At 51.1% G+C, this 19,873-nt stretch overlaps 1 protein-coding gene across 3 annotated transcripts in view; it reads right to left on the reverse strand.

Annotated features, from left to right (window-relative positions):
- LSS (lanosterol synthase) overlaps nucleotides 1-19,873 on the reverse strand; it is a 29,059-nt gene that overhangs the window by 5,328 nt on the left and 3,858 nt on the right. For all 3 annotated transcript variants that reach the window (XM_003798143.3, XM_023518098.1, XM_023518097.1), the window contains 14 exons: nucleotides 17,491-17,599; nucleotides 16,498-16,619; nucleotides 15,243-15,339; nucleotides 13,585-13,720; nucleotides 13,017-13,125; nucleotides 12,733-12,851; nucleotides 11,757-11,854; nucleotides 11,148-11,175; nucleotides 8,655-8,711; nucleotides 7,940-8,011; nucleotides 6,788-6,838; nucleotides 6,136-6,285; nucleotides 5,651-5,747; nucleotides 4,948-5,053 (listed from right to left, as the gene is read on the reverse strand). In XM_003798143.3, the coding sequence (XP_003798191.1) occupies nucleotides 4,948-5,053; nucleotides 5,651-5,747; nucleotides 6,136-6,285; nucleotides 6,788-6,838; nucleotides 7,940-8,011; nucleotides 8,655-8,711; nucleotides 11,148-11,175; nucleotides 11,757-11,854; nucleotides 12,733-12,851; nucleotides 13,017-13,125; nucleotides 13,585-13,720; nucleotides 15,243-15,339; nucleotides 16,498-16,619; nucleotides 17,491-17,599 (1,351 nt within the window). The remainder of the gene's footprint in view (nucleotides 1-4,947; nucleotides 5,054-5,650; nucleotides 5,748-6,135; nucleotides 6,286-6,787; nucleotides 6,839-7,939; nucleotides 8,012-8,654; nucleotides 8,712-11,147; nucleotides 11,176-11,756; nucleotides 11,855-12,732; nucleotides 12,852-13,016; nucleotides 13,126-13,584; nucleotides 13,721-15,242; nucleotides 15,340-16,497; nucleotides 16,620-17,490; nucleotides 17,600-19,873) is intronic.

The raw sequence follows: 19,873 nt of genomic DNA on the forward strand, positions 1-19,873 counted from the left end.
AAAAAAAAAAAAAAAAAAAAGAAGACAGGCTTGGCACCTGTAGCTCAAGCAACTAAGGTGCCAGCCACATACACCAGAGCTGGCAGGTCTGAATCCAGCCCGGGCCAGCCAAACAACAACAACTACAACCAAAAAATAGTAGGGCATTGTGGTGGATGCCTCCCAAGTAGTCCCAGCAACTTGGGAGGCTGAGGCAAGAGAATCGCTTAAGGCCTGGAGTTGGAGGTTGCTGTGAGCTGTGATGCCAGGGCACTCTACCGGGGTGACAGTTTTAGGCTCTGTCTCAAAAAAAAAAAAAAAAAGACTAAGAAGACAAATACATAATCATCTTAATAGAGACAGAAAAATCATTTGCTATAATTGAATATCCATTCACAACAGAGGGAAAACCACCCTAGAAAATTAGGAAGAGAAAATAATTTCACTAACCTGAAAAGGGATAACTAACGAAAACCTACACCAAATATCATTATTAATGGAGAAATACTAGAACTATTCTCTTTAAAATCAGGAAATTTGACAAAGACACCATAGTGACCCTTTTCTTAAGCAGAATACTGAAGGTCTTAGCCAGTGTGGTCATACTAGAAAACCATAAGTCTAGGGCCGATAAGAAGAAAATGTCGTTGACTATCTACAGAGAAATTCAGAAAGAAGAGCTACCCAGATGTTCCCAGCTGAATTCTGCCACACATTTAAGGAGAAAATTATACCTGGTCTACAATCTCTCCCAGAGGACAGATGCAGAGGAATACTTCCTAACCCCTCTATGAGGCCAGCATTACCTCAATACCAAAACCAAAGATATTATAAGAAAGGAAAACTACAGACCAATATTTCTCAGGGTGAAGATAAAAATTCTAAACAAAATGTTAGTAAATCAAATCCAACAATGTATAAAAAGAATTACTACAAAGAAGTGAGAATTATGCCAGGTATAGCTAGGCCAGTTCAACATTTGAAAATCTATAAATGCAATTCAGCACATCAAAAGGCTAAAGAAGAAAAATCATATGATCAATAGGTGCAGAAAGAGCATTTAATGAAATCTAACATTCATACACAATGTTAAAAAAAAACTCAACCAGGTGCTGTAGCTCACACTTGTAATCCCAGCACTCTGAGAGGCAGAGGTGGATGGATCCCTTGAGCTCAGGAGTTCAAGACCAACCTGAGCAAGAGTGAGACCCCATTACTACTAAAAATAGAAAAACTATTTTCTACAGGTTTTGTGATGGCACCTGTAGTCCCAGCTATTTAGGAGGCTAAGGCAGGAGGATCACTTACAGTGAGGTATGATGCCACCGCACTCTACCCAGAGTAACAAAGTGAGACTCTGTCTCAAAATAATAAAATAAAATCACTGTCAGCAAATTAAGAATAAAAGTTAGAAATTTCCTCAATTTGATAAAGAACATCTGAAAAAAATCTGTGGCTAACATGACACCTAGTGGTGAGAAACTAGGTTTCCCACTAAGATCTGGAACATGGTGAAGATGGGTTCTCTCAACTCTCCTTTCCCACACAGCAGTGGAAATCATAGCAAATCCACTAAGACAAGAAAATAAAAGTATACAGATAGGGAAGGAAGAAGGAAAACTGTCTGTTCCCAAATGACAGGATGGACTATGTAGAAAATGCCAAAGAATCAACAACTGGAACAACATCCTGGAACTGTAAGTGACTATATTAAGGTTACAGGACACAAGGTTAACACATAAAAGTTAATGGTTTTCCTACCAGCAATGGATAATTAGATTTTGAAACTTAAAACACAATGCCACTATGAACAAAAGTTCTGTGAAAAGGAACTGGAGGAAACAATTTGCACCCTTCAGTGTAAACACAAGTGCTTCTGGGGAGGAAGGCAAGGGCTCCGGTTTTATTGCAGAAGCCCCTGCCCAGGTTCTAGCCAGGTCTGTTAACACAAATGAAGGGCTGAAACCACTCAGTTCTGATCAGAACTCTCAGCCTGGTCCTGCTGGGTCCATACAGCTCAGCCAAGCCTCAAACCAGAAGTCTCCTTCCCTGTTTCTTGAGTGTGGAGAGGGCCATGCTCTGATCCATTTACACCTCCCTACCTGCCTCCTTCTCTCCCTCTGGCAGAGAGCTATCCCACTCATTCAGCCTGAGGTCTGTTTTCTCCTCATGTAAAAAACGCAATTGAGAAGAAAGCTAGTGTGCAGTTTAAGTAGCAAGCTAATGTAAAGTTATTTCCTAGTTTTTGTTTTTTAAAAATAAATATAAGCAGTAAAAGTTCAGTTCTGTTACATGAATATGTTGTGCAGAGGTGAATTCTGTGCTTTCAGCGCAACAGTCACTCAGATAGCGCGCACCGTACCCACTAAAGAATTTCTTATCCTCCAAGCCCTCCATTTGCCCCTTCCAAGTCTCCAATGGCTACCATTCCTCTCTCTACGGCTGCTTACAGGTAAGAACATGTGGTATTCATGTGGCATTTGGCTTTCTGTTTCTGGCTTGATTCATGTACAATAACAGCCTCCAGACCTCCATGTTGCTACAAAATACATGCCAATTCTCGTCTGAATAGTGCTCCACAGTGTCACTCAAATATGAATTTGTTAATTTCCTACGTATATGACCTTTAGGACCCCAAAACTGCCCCAAAGTCAACAGAGGGAAAATGGAAAACCGTATTTAAATGTACCTTTATTTATAAAATGTTCACTACAAAATTTTACAAAGAAGTGGCCAATGTGCAGAGAATATGCTGTAAACATTTTATAAAATTTTGTACATTTAGCTACAATTTCCCATTTTCCCTATGCATGGTGACTTTAGGGGCACCCTGTATTTTCCTTTTGAAGCACTGCATGAAGTTGTTCTGTTAAGTTGAAGGCTAATCCACGCTGCTGATCAGTTAGGGTTCTCCGTGAAAGAGCCAGTTGCTTGTGCTTTGAACCTTACTGAGGTCTAAGCATCAGACGACTTGGACAATGCATTCTTTCATAATTTCTACATCACTGAATGGCTTCCTTCTTTCCCTTATTATAGAAGCTACTTTATAAGTTCCTTTAGTGGCATTATTTCTAGGTCTTATTCCTGTTTGAAAGGATTGTTTTTGCTTTTTGCTTTTCATCTTTTAATTTCTGAAATATAACCTTTCAAACATCATCCTCTAGTTTAAAATATTTGTGGTCCTTATGGGTGCTACAATGCTGATGAGCACTGAATTTCTTTAATGCTGATCTTCCAGTATCACAAAGCAGGTAAATCATCTTATCTTTGGCAGAAATAAATAATATTGTAATTCTCAATCTCATTAAAAAGTATGTTACTTTCCTTCAGTGTTCTCTTGGTCTTTATTAAGCAGAAAGAATTAAAAAATACTGCTGAGCTGCATAGCTATTCACAAATTCCACTTCAAACAGAAACACACTGCACTGTTGTCAGGCTGGTGAATGTGACCCCCATAAACTCTCACCAACCACCCCGCCTCAGCCAGGAGGAGGTGGGGTTAGAACTAAATCTCAAGCATAGGAGCCATTGGTTTAGCCCTTATAGTTCACTAATGTTCTAACTGTGCCATACAGTCTGGAGGATTATTTTAATGAAACTTATTTTATTCTTTGGTATTTTAAAAACAAAATGACAATATAAAAGACAAAGAGAATTTTGTCTCTTTGAATGAAATAAATGAAAATAAACACATTTGTCCCGTGTAATTTGGATTTAGTCCAAAGACCACACTAGAAGGCCACACGTGGCATTAAGGTCACAGGTTCCCCCCACCCCGCTCTGTGCATTAAGTAGGGGCTGATTCTGTGAGATTGCTACTGAGGACGGTTTTATCCGCACCACACTGCACAGCAGCATAGCCAGACACACACCAAGCCTGTGTGGTAACAGAGCACAAAACACTGCCCCACAGGGCTCCACCTGCCTCTAGGACACAGTAAAGCCCTGCTCCATCCAGGGCCTCCAACAAAAGCACAGTTAGAAAGTCCTCAGCTTCCTCAGATTTTCTGGAAATGAAGCAACAAACTCCTAAATAATTTGTAGGCCAGAAAAATCACAATAGAAACAGAAACCTTTTTTTTTTTAGAGACAGTCTTACTTTATTGCCCTAGGTAAGAGTGCTGTGGCATCACAGCTCACAGCAACCTCCAACTCCTGGGCTTAGGCGATTCTCTTGCATCAGCCTCCTGAGTAGTTGGGACTATAGGCACCCACCACAACATCTGGCTATTTTTTGTTGCAGTTGGGTCAGGACTGGGTTCAAACCCACCACCCTCAGTATGTGGGGCCAGTGCCCTACCCACTGAGCCATAGGCACAGCCCAGAAACAGAAAATATTTTTAATCAAGTGATATAACAAAACTTATTTCTACCCTAGAGTGCATATTTAAATAAAAGGCTGAAAGTCATTTATCTATGTACTCAAGCTAATAAAAGAAAATAAAAATAAAATAACAGCAGGCTGTCTCCCTGACAAATATGTTAAAATCAAACCTGAATAAAACTACAGTATGAAAAAAAATAACAAACTAAAATTGATAAAAACAAAAGTAAACTCATTTTAAAACTATGCTTAAAAGAATCAAGGACTAAAGATGGTTTCTTTTCTTGGAGGAGGGGAGGAAACAGGGTTTCACTGTCACCCAGGCTGCAGTACACTGGCGTCATCATAACTCATTGCAGCCTCAAACTCCTGAGCTCAAGTGATCCTTCTGCCTCAGCTTCCTGGAGTGCTAGGATTGTAGGCATGAGGTACTGCACCCAGCTAATAACTATTTTTCTATCATAACTGCTACTCTGAGCCCCCAGAGCACATGTTTGACACGAAGCTCAGGAGCACCTGAGCCCTTCTGCATTTGAGTTTTATTTCTGACACAAGATACCAGTGCCCTGTAGAGAGTGACACTTCTAAATCTTGGTCCCTGACTTGGTGGCACCTAGGCCAAGTGGCACTCTGGCTCTGCTTACCTGATCTCTGCAGCCCTGTGGTCAGGGAAACGCTTATGGAAGTGCCCCAGTGCTTGCATCACAGCCGAGGTACACTCCACATATGTGTAGTCAATCATGATGTCCCCTGGGAGAATGCAGCAAGAGCAGGGGGCATGTGAGCTCTGGCAACTCAGCCAAGGCACAGCCAACAAGAACGCTACAGCATACACAGCTGTGCTTGGACTCTGCCTCTCGGACCATCCTCCAGAGCAGATGGCTGGCTCAGGCACAAAGGGGCAGAGCTTGGCATCTGCATTGCATGGACCAAGCAGGAGCCCTGACACATGATTCGGGGAGCACAGCAAGGAGCTGCACCCCCCTGAAAACACCCTGCCCAGTGGCAGGTCATGGAGTGAGATAAACAAAGGCCAGGAAGGTGGTGCACAGGAGGCCTCACCAAAGGACTAAGGCAGCCACGTGAACACAGCAGCCCCATGGCCTGAGGCAGGGGCACCCCCCCCCCCAGTACCCATAGAACACAAATCCCAGTGAACAGAGCAGAAGCTACCAGACTACATCGAGAGAGCTAGGTACAAATCTCACCCAAATCCCCCACTAACTCTCAAGATGACCCTCTGTCCTTCAGCCCACAGCTCTAGGGCTCAGGGAAGTTCCACAAGGATCTGCCAGTGTGCTGGATCCTGCAGCACTGCCCAGACTGGGGAAAGGCAGGCCCACTCACCAAAGACCTCTGAGGGGTTTAGCAGCTCCAGCAAGCGCCCCCCACGCTTGGTCTCATAGGTGGCAAAGCCTCCATCAGGGTTCCTCATGCTCAGCAGCTATGGCCAAAGAAAGAGCAGGCTGAGAGCTCTCACCAGGGGCAGGCGCAGACGCCACCTGCCAGGCTCTCAGGCTCCTAGGCAACTAAGGCGGCAGGTGCACCCCCATTACCTGACCAGGGTAAATCGAACTGCGAGAACTCAGTAGGTGCCCTACCATAAAACATGCATGAAACTCAACTCGCTTAAAGGACTTTGCACAAAAAATGAACAGAAACTCTCACCTTTTCTTGGATACCCAGTAGAATCCACCAGTCCCCTGAGGGAGGTCCATGGGAGCCTCAGGGTCCCAACCCCCAGACCAGAGAGCAACCTCAGGGGCCACATGGCCAGCACTTGCAGAGATAGGACCCTAGGAGGGGAAGGGGCAGGGGCCCCAGACCCTCACCACAGCCACAGCATCGCAGAGTCGCTCTCGGGGGATGTGCTTGGTGATAGAGGGACACTTCTCCTGCAGTAGCAGCACAGACTTCAGGGCCTCTGCCGTGCAATCTGCGACAATCCAGCCACAGTCCAGTGTGCTGAAGGAAAAGCCACCCTGCAAGGCAGAAGCCGTAACCTCGGGGCCACCCCACAGCCACATGCAGCCTCCCCCTGCAGAGCCTCTGGTTGAGGCAGGGGCCATTCACAGCAAAAGTACAGGTGTGGCCAAGTCAGCACACTGGTCAGACCTCTGGCTTCCAGCACAGGGGCCCCAGGGCTGCAGCCCCAACATAACACCTTTAACCTCACTACGGGACCAGGTGGGATGCAGGCATCCTCACAACCTCACTGTGAAAGGCAGCAGCAGCTATGTTATGCCTCATGCCATAGCCTACATCTGTGGTTGTAGCACTGGCTGGCCCACACTGGCATCTGTCTGAGCCCAACTAAACTGCAGACTGCTGGACAGCCTCAGCACCTCTTGTCCTCTCACTCTGGGCATCTTGCAGGGTGGGAGTCTAAAGATACCCAGGGAAGAGCCTCCAGAAAGGAAGTTCAGCCAAGCAGAGCAGCCTCCCCAGGGCTGGGCAGGGTAGGCAGTGTCAGCTCCCAAGTACCTTGTTCATCTGGCGGTAGTACTTCTGGTAGTCAGGAGGGCTGTCTGGGACCTGGGCAGCATTGGGGGCACATGTGGAAAGCAGAGGGGTCTGTCACCACCATGGCAGGGAGGGCCCTGCGTAGATGGGGTAGGATCACATGAGCAGTGTAGGCGCCTGGCAGTGCGGTGGCCATAGATACCATGGCTGCTGCGAGGCATCCAAGAGCACAAACCCACACAGCCCCCACAGGTCAGCAGGCAGAAGGGGCACAGCACTCCACGGGGCATGGTCCCTGCCAAGGACCCTCACACCACTCCCAAACAAACTTAGCTCTGGGAACCCTCACTCCTGAGTCACATCTCTTGACTCAGCAGGACAGGGTGGCGGAGTCCATTCTATGTGGGTGGCAGGGTCCAGTCTACCTTCCCAAGTCCCCAGAACTCAGACCAAGTCCTGGGCAGGAGCCAGGAGAAGACTCTACCCTGGGGCAGGCCCCACCTTGACAGGGTACACAACCCTGCTCCTGCCCCAGACAGATGCCTGCCTCGGCCACACAGAGATTGCCTGGGCCCAGTGAGACCTTTAGAGGAGACAGGGCTGGAGGCAGACATGCCAGGCAGAGGGACTGGCTAGAGGGCTGCCTGGGGCAGGGTGCACACAGGGAAGGTGGAACTCAGGTGTCAGACAGCCGTAGCGGCAGACAAGGGAGCAGGCACGTGTGGAGACACTCAATGGTCAGACTGGGGTATAGGGAAGGATCTGCTGGAGTTGATGATCTGGCAGGATGGTGGGCACATTGCCCCAAGGTAAGGACAGGTCTCAGGAGGGAAAGACCACAGGCCAGTATCTCTGCTGCTGACCAAAGGTGCCCAGGGCAGGCTGAGGAGGGTGTTAGGCAGGCTGCACAGCTTGGGGGACATGATCTGTAACTATACCCCAGCCCTCTGCAAAGAGCAAATCCAATGTGAATAGGACTTGGCCACTCAGATGGCAGAAACCGTAACACCCACCCCCCACTGGGGACGGGCCACTGATGGCCTCTAGAGAGCTACCCCCAGAGAGGACAGGTGTGTGGAGGAGAGGCAGGGACACAAGCTTGGGGGCAGAGGTGAGGGGGCTGCTGCACTGACAGCCCCTCTTCTGTCTGGGAGTCCCAGGCATAGGCCTCACCTGTGAGAGCCGCAGAAACTCATGTGCCTTCTGCAGGCAGGACAAAAACTCAGGCCTGTGGTGCCCACCTGCCTGGAAGAGAGAGCAGGAGCAGGATAGGCTGAGTCACACCCTCCCACGGCAGCCAAGCAGTGCCCCCCACTGGCCCCAAATCAAACCAGATGCTCTATGCCCCAGACTGGCGTACCCTGGTGTCATCACAGCTCACTATGGCAGCCATCCTCCTGCCTCAGCCTCCTGAGTAGCTAGGACTACAGGTGCCAAAATGCCCAGCTGGTTTTTCTATTTTTAGTGGAGACTAGGTCTCAGTATGTTGCCTGGGCTGGTCTCAAACTCCTGGCTTCAAGGGATCCTCCTGCCTTGCCCTCCCCAAGAGGTGAGACTACAGGTGAGAGCCCCCACACCTAGCCATACAGTTTAAGTTTTAAGAAGAGGAGCCTTGTGCCCAGTTCCACTCTGGCACAGTCTTGGGTACTCACCTGCTCGTTCAGCCTCCAGCCCTGCCCTTTCAAAGCCCCAGACCCAGTTCAACACCCAGGGCAGCCTAGCAAGGCCACCACCTCTGTAGTGTCATCACTAGTGGCTTCAGAGCCCAGGCCAGCGGGGAGGACAGCAGGTGTGTGATCAAGCAGATCTCATGATGCTAGAAGTGGACCCATCCTCATGTGCAGAGAAAGGTCAGCAGGAGGCCAAAGAAGGAGATGAAACCACATACCTCCAGCAGAGCCTGGATGGCGAATGAAGTATCCCAGATCTGCGAGCCATTAGTGCCCTATATGCAAAGGACAGGCCACTATAGGGGCTGCAGCATCCTGCACTCCTGGCCACTGCTTTTTGGGACCTGACAGGTGCCTAGCAGCCTGGGTATGGGGTCTGGGGATTCCCACCAGCCAGCATCTAATCCAGGCTCTGAGGCCTCTGTGCCCCTATAAGCCAATGAGGGCTGGAGAGAAGGCTGGCACAGGCCTCAGTTCAGGGCTGATGGCCAAGCCCTAGTAACAGACAGGGCTGGGCAATGACCTCAACAGACAAGGGCTGGGAATGGGGCAGCAGTATATAGACATCACATCCAGTGTAGGGGCTGATGTTTGAGAAGTCCATACACCCTGGGAAACCAGGTAGGATGGGGCCTCCAGGCTTGACCACCAGCTCACAGACACTGGGCTATGCCTATGCCTGAAAGAAACACTGTCCACCAACTACCCACAAACTATGCATGGAGAGGATGCCCAGACCATCCTGAACTTTAAGTGTGATGATGGCAGAGGAGCTGTGTGAAAATGAAGCCCTCAGTGGCTCAGACGTGCTGTCCCCACTGCTACCGAGGCTCATTACTCTCTCTGTACATTTTTTTATTTTTTTGAGACAGTCTCACTATGTCACCCTTGGTAGAGTGCTGTAGTGTCACAGCTCACAGCAACCTCCAACTCTTGGGTATAAGTGATTCTCTTGCCTCAGCCTCCCAAGTAGCTGGGACTATAGGCACCCGCCACAACACCCAGCTATTTCCTTTTGCAGTTGTCATTGTTGTTTAGCTGGCCTTGGCAGGGCTCGAACCCACCAGCCACACGTAACCACTGTGCCACGGGCACAGAGCCTCTGCACATTTTGGAAACCTCTTTATACAAGGGTGGTATAGGCAGCCAGGGCTGCAGGGTGCCCAGGACCTTCCAGGCAAAGGCCCTGGCGGCTGAGGTTTTTGCCATGGGGTGGGCAGTGCCAGGCCACATGTGCTCTTCCCAAATGTGACACCCCCAGGACACCTCTGGACATGCCACATTTCCACACTGACCCAGGGGTAGACAACAGACAGACCCCACAGTCTGGCTCTGCAGAAAATAAGACCCAGTTGGCACCTGCCTGGCATCCGGAGACACTCACTGTGTTAGCAACAGAGAGTGGGGGCTCAGCCTGACTATGGCCCATGGACCCTGTACTCACACCCAGAACACCACTGTCCACACATGTAAATGTGGGATCACGGGCAGAGAAGGGCCTCTGATGGGGGCTCATAGGTACTCAACACTAGACCCCTGCCCATGGGAAGGCAGCAGAGCTGGGTCCATTCTCTCAATTCAATTCCTAGCCTACTCCTGAGTTTTATTGTTAGTAGACTAATTTCAAGAAATGGTCACTGCCTCCACCCAAAAGAGTCCAGGCTGGGAGCTACTGCTGTTAGCAGCTGCTTCGTGGTAGAACTCGGGACAGGCCCTTCTCAACAGTTCTGAGCTACTCTGCTTTATAGTCTTTGGAAGAATCTGACAAGCCCTAGGCCCCCTGCACAGAGTAGTCTTGGACCCACTAGTCTTTAGGGGTAAGGATCCTGGCAGGGCATCCCTGTCCAGAGATGATGCATCTTCTTGGGTTCACCTATGAGCTAGAGGCCCCAGGAAGGGTCTATAACAGGGGTCCTCAAACTTTTTAAACAGGGGGCCAATTCACTGTCCCTCAGACCATTGGAGGGCTGGACTGTGAGCCCCGGGACGAGTCAGCTGCTAAGCAGGACAGGCAGTGGCAGCAAAAACACCCGGCAGGCCGGATAAATGTCCTAGGTGGGCTACATGTGGCCTGTGGGCCATAGTTTGAGAACGCCTGGTCTAGAAAGAAGCCAACTATGTGCTGTGTGGCTGAGTGTCCAGCAAAAGTCCCTGGATGCAACAATATGAGTCCTTCCCATGCTCTGCCAGTCCATGGGAGGGGACATGTGGGTACAGGTCCCAGGCCAGGCCAGTCCCTCCCACTGTCTTCCAGGTCCCTCCCTCCTGTGGCTACAGAGGGCAACTCCCAGTGTGTGAAGACATGGACCTCCCAAGACCTGAAAAAGGAGCCTGCAAGTGACTGCAGAAAGGAGGGCCCCAGCCACCCGGAGCCACCTCCCAACATAGTACCAAGTGTCTCTGCAGTGTCTGGGGATCCCTGACCACTGCGGAAAAGGACACATGAGAATACTGCAGATTCTCGTGCCATACAGAGAACGCTGTGTGGGTGCCCACAGAGGCCAGTGGCACACACCTACGACATAGCCAAAGGCCCCACGGTGACTAAGAGGGCCTGGAGGGGCAGACTGAGCCACCATCATAGGCTGCCAGAACTTGCCTTGCCAAGGAGTTATTTTGAATCTTAATGAACCCAAAATGATAAAAAAATTAATTAATTAATTAAGGGCAGGAACAGTTACAAGGAGATAAGGAAGAAATGCAGCCCTTACCTGCATCTTCATGCCATCGAGACCCAGCCTGTGAGGACAGAAAAAGGCCAAGTCAGAGAGAGGAGAGCTGGACACCCACCAGCCTTTGAGAGCCCACACCTGGGAAAGGGACAGGTCTCCCTGAGGGGCCATCAGTGCCAACCTCAAAGGCCTGGCACTGCCTGGCCTGAGCCCCAGGCATGAGGGCCACACTGGGCAGATGGGATGACAGCTTCCCCAACAGGGCTCCCCAGCCAGGCTGTCCCCCTGAGGCCAGTCCCACACCCATAGCTTCCCTCTATGGGCACTGCCCTATGGTTCCTCTCCCACAGGAGCTACCTCCAGGGCACAGCCAGGTACCATGTGCTCCTTGTCGACAGCTCTGCTGACATCTCTCAGTGGATGGCCTTTCATCTCCAAGACAGTACTCACTGGCTCCCAACCCAATATCCCTCTTGGTCCTGGCACATTCCCAGATACTGTAGCACCGTGGCATCCCACTCGCTAGGGGTTAAGGCTGTGAGGTCTCACTGACCCTGCACCACCCATGACTGCCACTGTGCAGGGGGATCCCCATGCCTACAGCTGACTCCTGTAAGGCCTCAACGGGCCCTACCCAGCTGTGCTCACCAGAGGTAATCGGGGATTCTGGAGACGTGTTCCTGGAACGCAGCAGAGGCTGGCCCATCCACATACCAGCGCACCAGCATGTTGATGGTTTTTGAAATCTGCAGGAGAAATGGCACCACAGGATGTGAAGGGCCCAGGTGGATGAGCCCTCCAGGGTAGACTCCAGTTCCCTACCAAGGCAGTGGCATGTGGCATTCTCTGCCAGTGCTTAGAGATAGCACTGGCAGAGAATAGGGCCTGTGAGGCACAGGGACAGAAGTAGAGGCAAGAGCAGAGTAGAATAGATGCTTGCTTCCTCAGAGCAGAATGTTCTAGAAGCCCTTGACTTTCCCCTTACAGGTATGATAAGTCAAGACCCAATTTCAACTGTGTTTCTAACATGTCTGGTACAGCCACAATCCATGTAGGGGTGAGCCATCACCCACACAGGTCTGCATCTCTGCTGAGTGGAAAATAAAGGATACCCTGCAGGCTCAGTTACGACCTATGGTTAACTGAGGTGGTGTCCCCCTCACTGGGGGCAGTGCCAGGGTATGACTCAGGGATACAGAACCCTGTGGGAGTGTCAGAGAATCCCTAGGTACCCAGGATACATGCCCCTCTACAGCCACAAAACGCATCCGCACCTGCCCCCCATCAGGCCCGCGGCAGGAGCACTGAGTCCCCTCACCAGATAGAGAAACCATGATGGCCCCAAGGCCCTTTAACCCCTCACCCCAACCCTGGGCATCTCCATAACCCAAGAGAAGGGCAGGTGACAGTGTTTGGGATATTCTCCCAGCTGGCCAGAGAGGTCTCAGAAAGCAGCCTCTGGAGTAGGTGCCCAGACACACTCAAGACAAGCTGGAGACTTGCTACACATGCAAGATTGGAGGGCCCCTCCCCTGGGGGAGCCATAGGAGACCCACTCCCTGCTCAGACTGGCCTCTGGGCTACTCTCCTGGGGTTGCCACTGGGCACTGGGAAGGGCACTGACCGGGCCAATGCTGATGCTCTTGGTGAAGCGGTCATCAGCCATGATGTGCTCGTACAGCTTCCGGGTGGCCCACTGCCGTAGGCGGGTGCTATGGTGTTGCTCATACAGATTGAGGAGCACTAAAGGATGTGAGGAGTGTCAGCAGATGCCATGCACCAGCACTCCCACCTAACCTCACCACCCCCCACCAGAGTCTTAAGGGACTCCTGTGAGCGTCTGTCCAGCCCAGTGGGCCCCACAGAGGGCTGCTCAGCCCTGACCTTACCCACCAGGGAGCCACCTACCATACAGCGCACGGAGCAGCCAGCTGTGAGGCGTGTACAGCTCGTCAGGTGACACATTATTCCTTTGTGCTGGCCAGTCAATGCTGGTGAAGTCCTCCACATACAGCTCCTGAGGGTCCAAAATGCTGGGTGAGGTGGCTGTGCCTCCCAACACCCTGGGCCAGGTCACCCTCCCCAGCTGCCAGATCTCAGGGCCCAGGGCACAGCCAGGACTGACCCTGCTGAGCATGAAGGTCCTGCCACTCTGGTCAAGGTAGGACCATCTGAGAAGCCAGCCCAGCCCCAAGGGCCCATGTAGGCTCTTCCCTCTGCCCTCCTCCTCTACCAGGGCACAGCCTGGTGACATCCTGCACCTTGACCTACAGAAACAGCTATAGACATGGGCCAGCTTGAGGAGGGGGGTTGGGGGGGGTCCCCTCCAAATGTGGGGCAACTGCTCCCAGTCCCACAGCACAAGTTCCCTGGGCAAAGGAAAGTGGAGACCCCACAGGGCCCTGGATGCATGATGTGTGGTCGAATTCCAGGGGGACCCAAGGCCACATGCACCTTCTCCCCAATGGGGTTGTACCTGGCGGAGACTCTGAACCAGTGGGTCCTCCAGGGCCTGGAGCCGCCGGGCATAGCAGTAGCTCATGGGCAGGTATACCTGGCGGCAGTGGCACCAGAGTGTGGAGGGGTGTGCAGGTGCCCAGTCTGGAAACAGCCTAGAATGACAGCACAAGTCAGGGCACACCCAGGTAGCACACTTTCCCCTGCTGCCAGCACAACACCTAGAGGACACTGCCATCCCTTGAGTCAGCACAGCCACCACCTGTCCTGGGAGCTGACAACTCTGAAGTAAGGTCAGCATTTCATATTCTAAAGCCAAGCACCAAACCCCTGAACATTTATGGTTCTCTGTGGGTTTCTTAGTTGCAATAAACATGTCTTAGTAATATAAAACACTCTGGGCTATCTTTGCAACTTTTCTGGATATTAGAAATCATCCTAAAATTGAAGTTTATTTTTAAAAATGTATTTTAAAAACTGTAGACCAGGGCTCAGCACCTGTAGCTCAAGTGGCTGAACTTACATACATACACCAGAGCTGGCAGATTCGAATCCAGCCCAGGCCTGCCAAACAACAATGACAACTACATTCAAAAAATAGCCGGGCGTTGTGGCAGACGCCTGTACTCCCGGCTACTTGGGAGGCTGAGGCACTCTACCCAGGGCGACAGGTTGAGGCCCTGTCTCAAAAAACAAACAAAAAACTGTGGATCTGCTGAATTTTACTAAGGCTTGAGTCTTCGGTCCCCATCCCTACAAATGTTAGCACAACTATTCTAGCTTCTAGATGCAAGCCCCCATCCTTGTGTGGGTGCCACAGGGAGCTGAGCAATGCCAAGCACACCCACCCTGCACCCTAATCGCCAGCACCAGGCCTCAGCTGGCCACTTCAAGGCTCCTCCACTCACTCTGGAGTGTGTTTTCGAACACGCTCCCAGGCCCTCCCACCTGCTCCTTGCATGTGGGTAAGGTGGAGTCTAGACACGTCACGGGACATGCCCACAAGACTTACACTGCAGGCAGCCCAAGAACCTCACCACTCCCTGCCTCCTGCCAGCCCAGCACCTCCCAACATAGCTGTGGGATCAAGGGCAGGGCCCCACTGTCCTCTCCTGAAGGTCCTTCACCTTCTGCCTTCCCCCACCCCCACTGTCACCTAACACAGGTGTCCTCAATCTGCTCTGACCTCCCACTCATGGGCTGGGGCCTTGCTTCACAGGATGTGCAACATGAGGGGACTTACACGCACAAGAGTGTTTCCTGGGAGACATTCACAGCTTTCCTTAGATGTTCATACATACATCTAATACATACAGTATTAAAGACACTGGTCACAGACATCAGATCATAAGGACTGAGTGCCTTATTTTGCTGGGTTCTCTTAATAAAAACCACTCATCTTTTAAAGACACACAAGCATCCATGGTGAGGTGATGTCTGGGGTGTCTACCAGCAAGGAGCTGGGGTGCCCTTCTCCACCTCCATAGGTGCCTTAAACCTCCCATGCCAAGACCACTCAGTAGTCTGCCTACCTGACAGCTGCTTGCCAGGGACCCCAGCCATAGCCTTCCTATGGCCCCACAGGATGGCCATCCCTTGCCAGGTGACAGAGGAGAATGACCTGCAGTCATCATTCCCCACTTGTAAGGCAGCAGAGACCCAGCAGTCACCACATACCACATCTCGGGGAACAGTGTATTGAGGCCTTCCCAGCTGTAGACATTCAGCACGGCCAGCCAGAACTTCCCCCAGGAGGGAACAGCCACGGCACCACCTGGGGAAGAGCAGGCCCTGTCATCCAACCCTATCTGGGAGGTGGACCTATGTGCCCTTCCCACAGGGACCATGGCAGCCACTGGGGATCCTGCAACCCCAACTGGGAGGCAGATTGCAGAGTAGCTCAGGACTGCCCCAGACTCTGGGCAGAACCAGCAGCTTTCCTAGGAGTGGTTGTGTCCAGGCCAGCAAAAGGGTCTGCAGTCCTCACCTTGAGAAGGAGCACATGAAGGTGGCCACCCAAGTAGGTATGCGGACCCCTTGGTGCCACAGTGGCTGGAGAGTGTTGAGGGCCGTGAGAGGCCTGTTCAGGCACCACCCCACCCTGGGCCCTGGCCTCAGCTGCCCATCTGTGTCCCTACTCAGTAGATGGGTCCTGCATAGGCAGCAACAGGCCCAGACACCTAAAGGGCTCTGCACTCTGGCCCCATGTCCAGAGCCACCTCCAGCAGCACCTGGCCAGTCCAGGCAATAGCAGCATGGTCCTGCCCCAAACTGAGGGAGCAAAAGTCAACAAAGACCACGAAGCTACAGGTGTAGCATGGCCACACCTGCCTTCTGGGTGAGCCCAAAAGTGCAGTGAGAAGCAGATAGCAGCTCTGGAACAGTGAACTAACCACACAGGGATAGGCCATGGAGGAAGAGCATGGCATCTCATGAGACCGCATAACAGGACGCATCACCAAGCCTGGCAGGTCACAAAGAGACCCCAAATAGAACTGGACTTTGCTCTGGGCCTCATGGGTCACAGGGGCCACAGGGGCCGCAGGAGCCTCAAAGCCTCCCCAGGACCGTAACCACTTTTAGAGCCCACAGGCGAGGGGATAGTAGCCAGGCCAGGGCCCCAAACAGCCAGCTCTGTGCCCACTGCCTGCCAATGGCTGAGGTACTTCAGAAGGGAGCCACCACACATGCCTTTTCCCACTGGCAGCAGATTAACCTGCTGTTTTTAAGTCTTTGCCAGTTCAGGGAACAAAGAGAATTATCTGGTTGTCTTAATTTGCTTTCTAAAAATTGCTGGCAGGTTGAGCAGTGTCTGCCTGCGTCTGCTCTGTGCACATCACTATGTCCACAGGTGCAGCTCTGAGTCCATGTGCAAGAGCTCGTCACACAGTCAACATGGACCCTGGCCCAGCACATGCTGCACAGGGTGTACCTTTCTTGTGAAGAATATTCCGGGCTCGGACCAAGTCAGGATCATCGGGCCCAATGCCTAGAATCCTGAGACACACGTAGTTGAGTGCAGTCCCAAACACAGTAGATTTGTCCTCAATGTGCCTACAGGGGAGAAGAGCAGTGAAAAATGGCACCTGTCCTTACTTCTAGGAAACACAGCAACCCTTCCAGTGACATTTACTTAGAAAGGTAAGAATGCAGTTGGTCACTGTGGTTCACGCCTATAATCCTAGCACTCTGGGAGGCCGAGGCAGGATGATCCCTTGAGCTCAGGAGTTTGAGACCAGCCTGAGGAAGAGTGTCTCTACTAAAAACAGAAAAACTGAGCTGGGTGTTGTAGTGGACACCTATAGTCCCAGCTACTTGGGAGGTGAGGCAGGAGGATGGTTCAAGACCAGGAGTTTGAGGTTGCTGTGAGCTAGGCTGACATCATTGCATCTACCAGGGTGACAAAACAAGGTCCTATCTCAAAAAACTCCAGGAAGTTAAAACCAGAAAGCTAACATGTCTGATGCCCAGGTGACACAATAGCACTGCAGGCCCACAGCGCTCTCCAGTGGGAGCTCATGTACCTCCCAAGACACTGACCAGGCTCCAAACCATCAGACAGGACCTGTCTATCCCTCCCGCCCATTTCCCAGGACTAAACCCCACATCTAACCTGAGGGCAGATCACCAGGCTGGGCCTTTCTACCCCTAAGCATCTGCTGTTCTACCAGTCAAGGGTACTTTCTTGGGCCTCAGTGGGAGGGGCTGACAGTTTTCATGTATGGGTCTCAAAAGTTTCCCAACTGGCCACAAATCCTATTTATAATACAGAGCATGAAGCTGAAACTACCAGGTAGCCTCTAAGCCACTCTCCTGCCCAGCTCCCACCTACTCATCCCAGGCCTACAGCTGCCTGGAAACCCAACCATCTCCTACATGAGGCACACACGTGGACATGCAGTGACACGGGGTTAGGCAAACTCACAGGCCCCAGCCACCATCAGGGAGCTGCACCGACCGCAGGTACCGCACAATCTCTTCTCTGTATCCAGCAGGCAGAGGGATCCGCGCCACATGACATGTGATCAGGAGGCCTGTGTGGAGGGAGATAGTCCTTACTGTGGACAGGCAGTCCCTACTGCTGAGTCTAGGCCACTTCCTCCTAAGGACCCCACCTAACAGAAAGCCACTCCTGAGAGTCTTCTTCCCTGGGAAGGCTACTGGGACATGATCAGGGACTTTGGAACAGGGCCAGAGGGAACGCTAGCAACACCATGGCAGACACACCCTACCTGGGGCCCCCGGAGCCCACCTGCCATGCCTGCTCCATGACAGCAGCCAGCTCAGAGAAATAGTAAACACTGCACTATACCTCGGGGGCCTCCCCAAGTGCCCAGAAGGTCCAAAAGGGACCAGTGTTTTAAACAGTGGGCTCTCCATGAGGGGACAGAAGCTGGGAAAGAAACATCAAGTGGGTCACCCCTGAATGGGGTTATGCCATACTACAAATGTCAAGGGAAGAAAGAAAAAGCAATATTATCCACAAAGAACCTTCTATTCCTAGCCTGGTCCTCCTGGCCAGCCTCCACCCCCAGCACTGGGCTCGATCAGCCCTGTGCCTACAGCATATACCACAAGATGGCCTCAGGGCAGACCCCCAACAAGTGCCTACACTTTTGGCTCAGCAGCAGCAGAAGCCTTGGGGGATGAGACACATACAGTGAGGGGCCCTGGAAGACAGGAGATGGACCCAGCGATGCCACACAAGTTCACATGAAATAAGCCACCCCAAAACAAGCCCACCTCTGCTGTGACAGTTATAATGCTATTAAGACAGGGAAACGAGGTTGGGCACAGTGGCTCATGTCTATAATCCATGTCTATAATTCTGGGAGGCTGAGGCAAGTGAATTGCTTGAGCTCACAAGTTCTAGAGCAGCCTGAGCAAGAGTGTGACCCCATCTGTACTAAAAATAGTGAGGTGTTGTGGAGGGCACCTGTAATCCCAGCTAACTGGAAGGCTGAGGCAAGAGTACCACCGGGGCCCAAGAATTTTTGTTTTTTTTTTTCTCCTTGAGACTGTTACTATGTTGCCCTCGGTAGAGTGCTGTGACATCACAGTTCACAGCAACCTCTAACTCTTGGGCTTAAGCAATTCTCTTGCCTTAGATTCCCAAGTACCTGGGACTACAGGCGCCTGCCACTTTTTTGTAGTAGTTGTCATTGTTGTTTAGCTGGCCCAGGCCAGGTTTAAACTGGCCAGCTTCAGTGTATGTGGCCAGTGCCCTAATACCACTGAACTACAGGCAACAAGCCAGAGCCCAAGATTTTGAGGTTACTATGAGCTATGATGCCATAGCACTCTATCAAGGATGACAAAGTGATACTCTGCTAAAAGAAAAAAAAAAAGACAGGAAAATATGTGCAGGTGTGTGGGGACAGAGTCAGCATATTCCTCATTTTACAAACAGGGAAACTGAGGCACAACCAGTACATGGTGGAGCTGGAGGCTCAGACCCTAGTCAGCACCTCCAAGGCTACTGGGCCATGCTCAATGGGAGGATCATGGGAGCATTTTCCAAATTAAAGCAGGAAAAAGAAGGACCGGTCAAATCTCCACCAGCCATGGTAGAACCCGTCACAGCACCTAGAATGTCAAATTCAACCCAGGAAAAGTCTGTCCAGAGTTATAAGAGAAGAACAGAAAAGTCCTAACCCACAGCCTACCTAGGTAGGGCCCATAAGCTGGGGCCAGAGCCACCGCAGCACAGAGCAGCACAGTGACCCCTGGGACCAGGCATGTTCCAACCTGTCTCTAATCTTCTAATTCCTGTGTCCCCAGTGAGACAACACAGGCCAAGCAAAGCTGAGTCACCTCCTGACTACCTCCCTATGGAGATTCCCGAGAACAGTCTCAATGGGCTGGAGTGGGGCATAGGGAAGGAAGAGCCCCTTGCCTTGCCCTCAAGTGTTGCCATTAGGGCCTATGCCTAAGTCCCTATTCGGGCAACAGAATGTTGCCGTAAGGGTCTCGCGGAAAAGCGATGTCTCGGAGAATAAGCATGCTTATTGAAATTGTGTTTTAAATAAAGGTGACCATCTGCTTACTCACGCAAAATGGCAAGCTTCTTTATTTGCAGTTGGTTTATATAGGGAATTTTGTACATGAGTACAATGTAGCAATGACCTCATTAATCCAAGGAAACATTACATTGATCAATTAAACATCATGTGACATCTGATAATCCACTCAACATACACCTTTTGACATAACCCTGTATCAACATAACCCAATCTTAATAGAGAACATGTTGTTAGCCATTATTTCTTTGTTCTTATCTGATGAAGCCTGAGACTAGGGAGGAACAA

This window comes from Otolemur garnettii, unplaced genomic scaffold (genome assembly GCF_000181295.1).
Source record: "Otolemur garnettii isolate 467f Iridium unplaced genomic scaffold, OtoGar3 scaffold00128, whole genome shotgun sequence".
Lineage (NCBI taxonomy): Eukaryota > Metazoa > Chordata > Mammalia > Primates > Galagidae > Otolemur > Otolemur garnettii.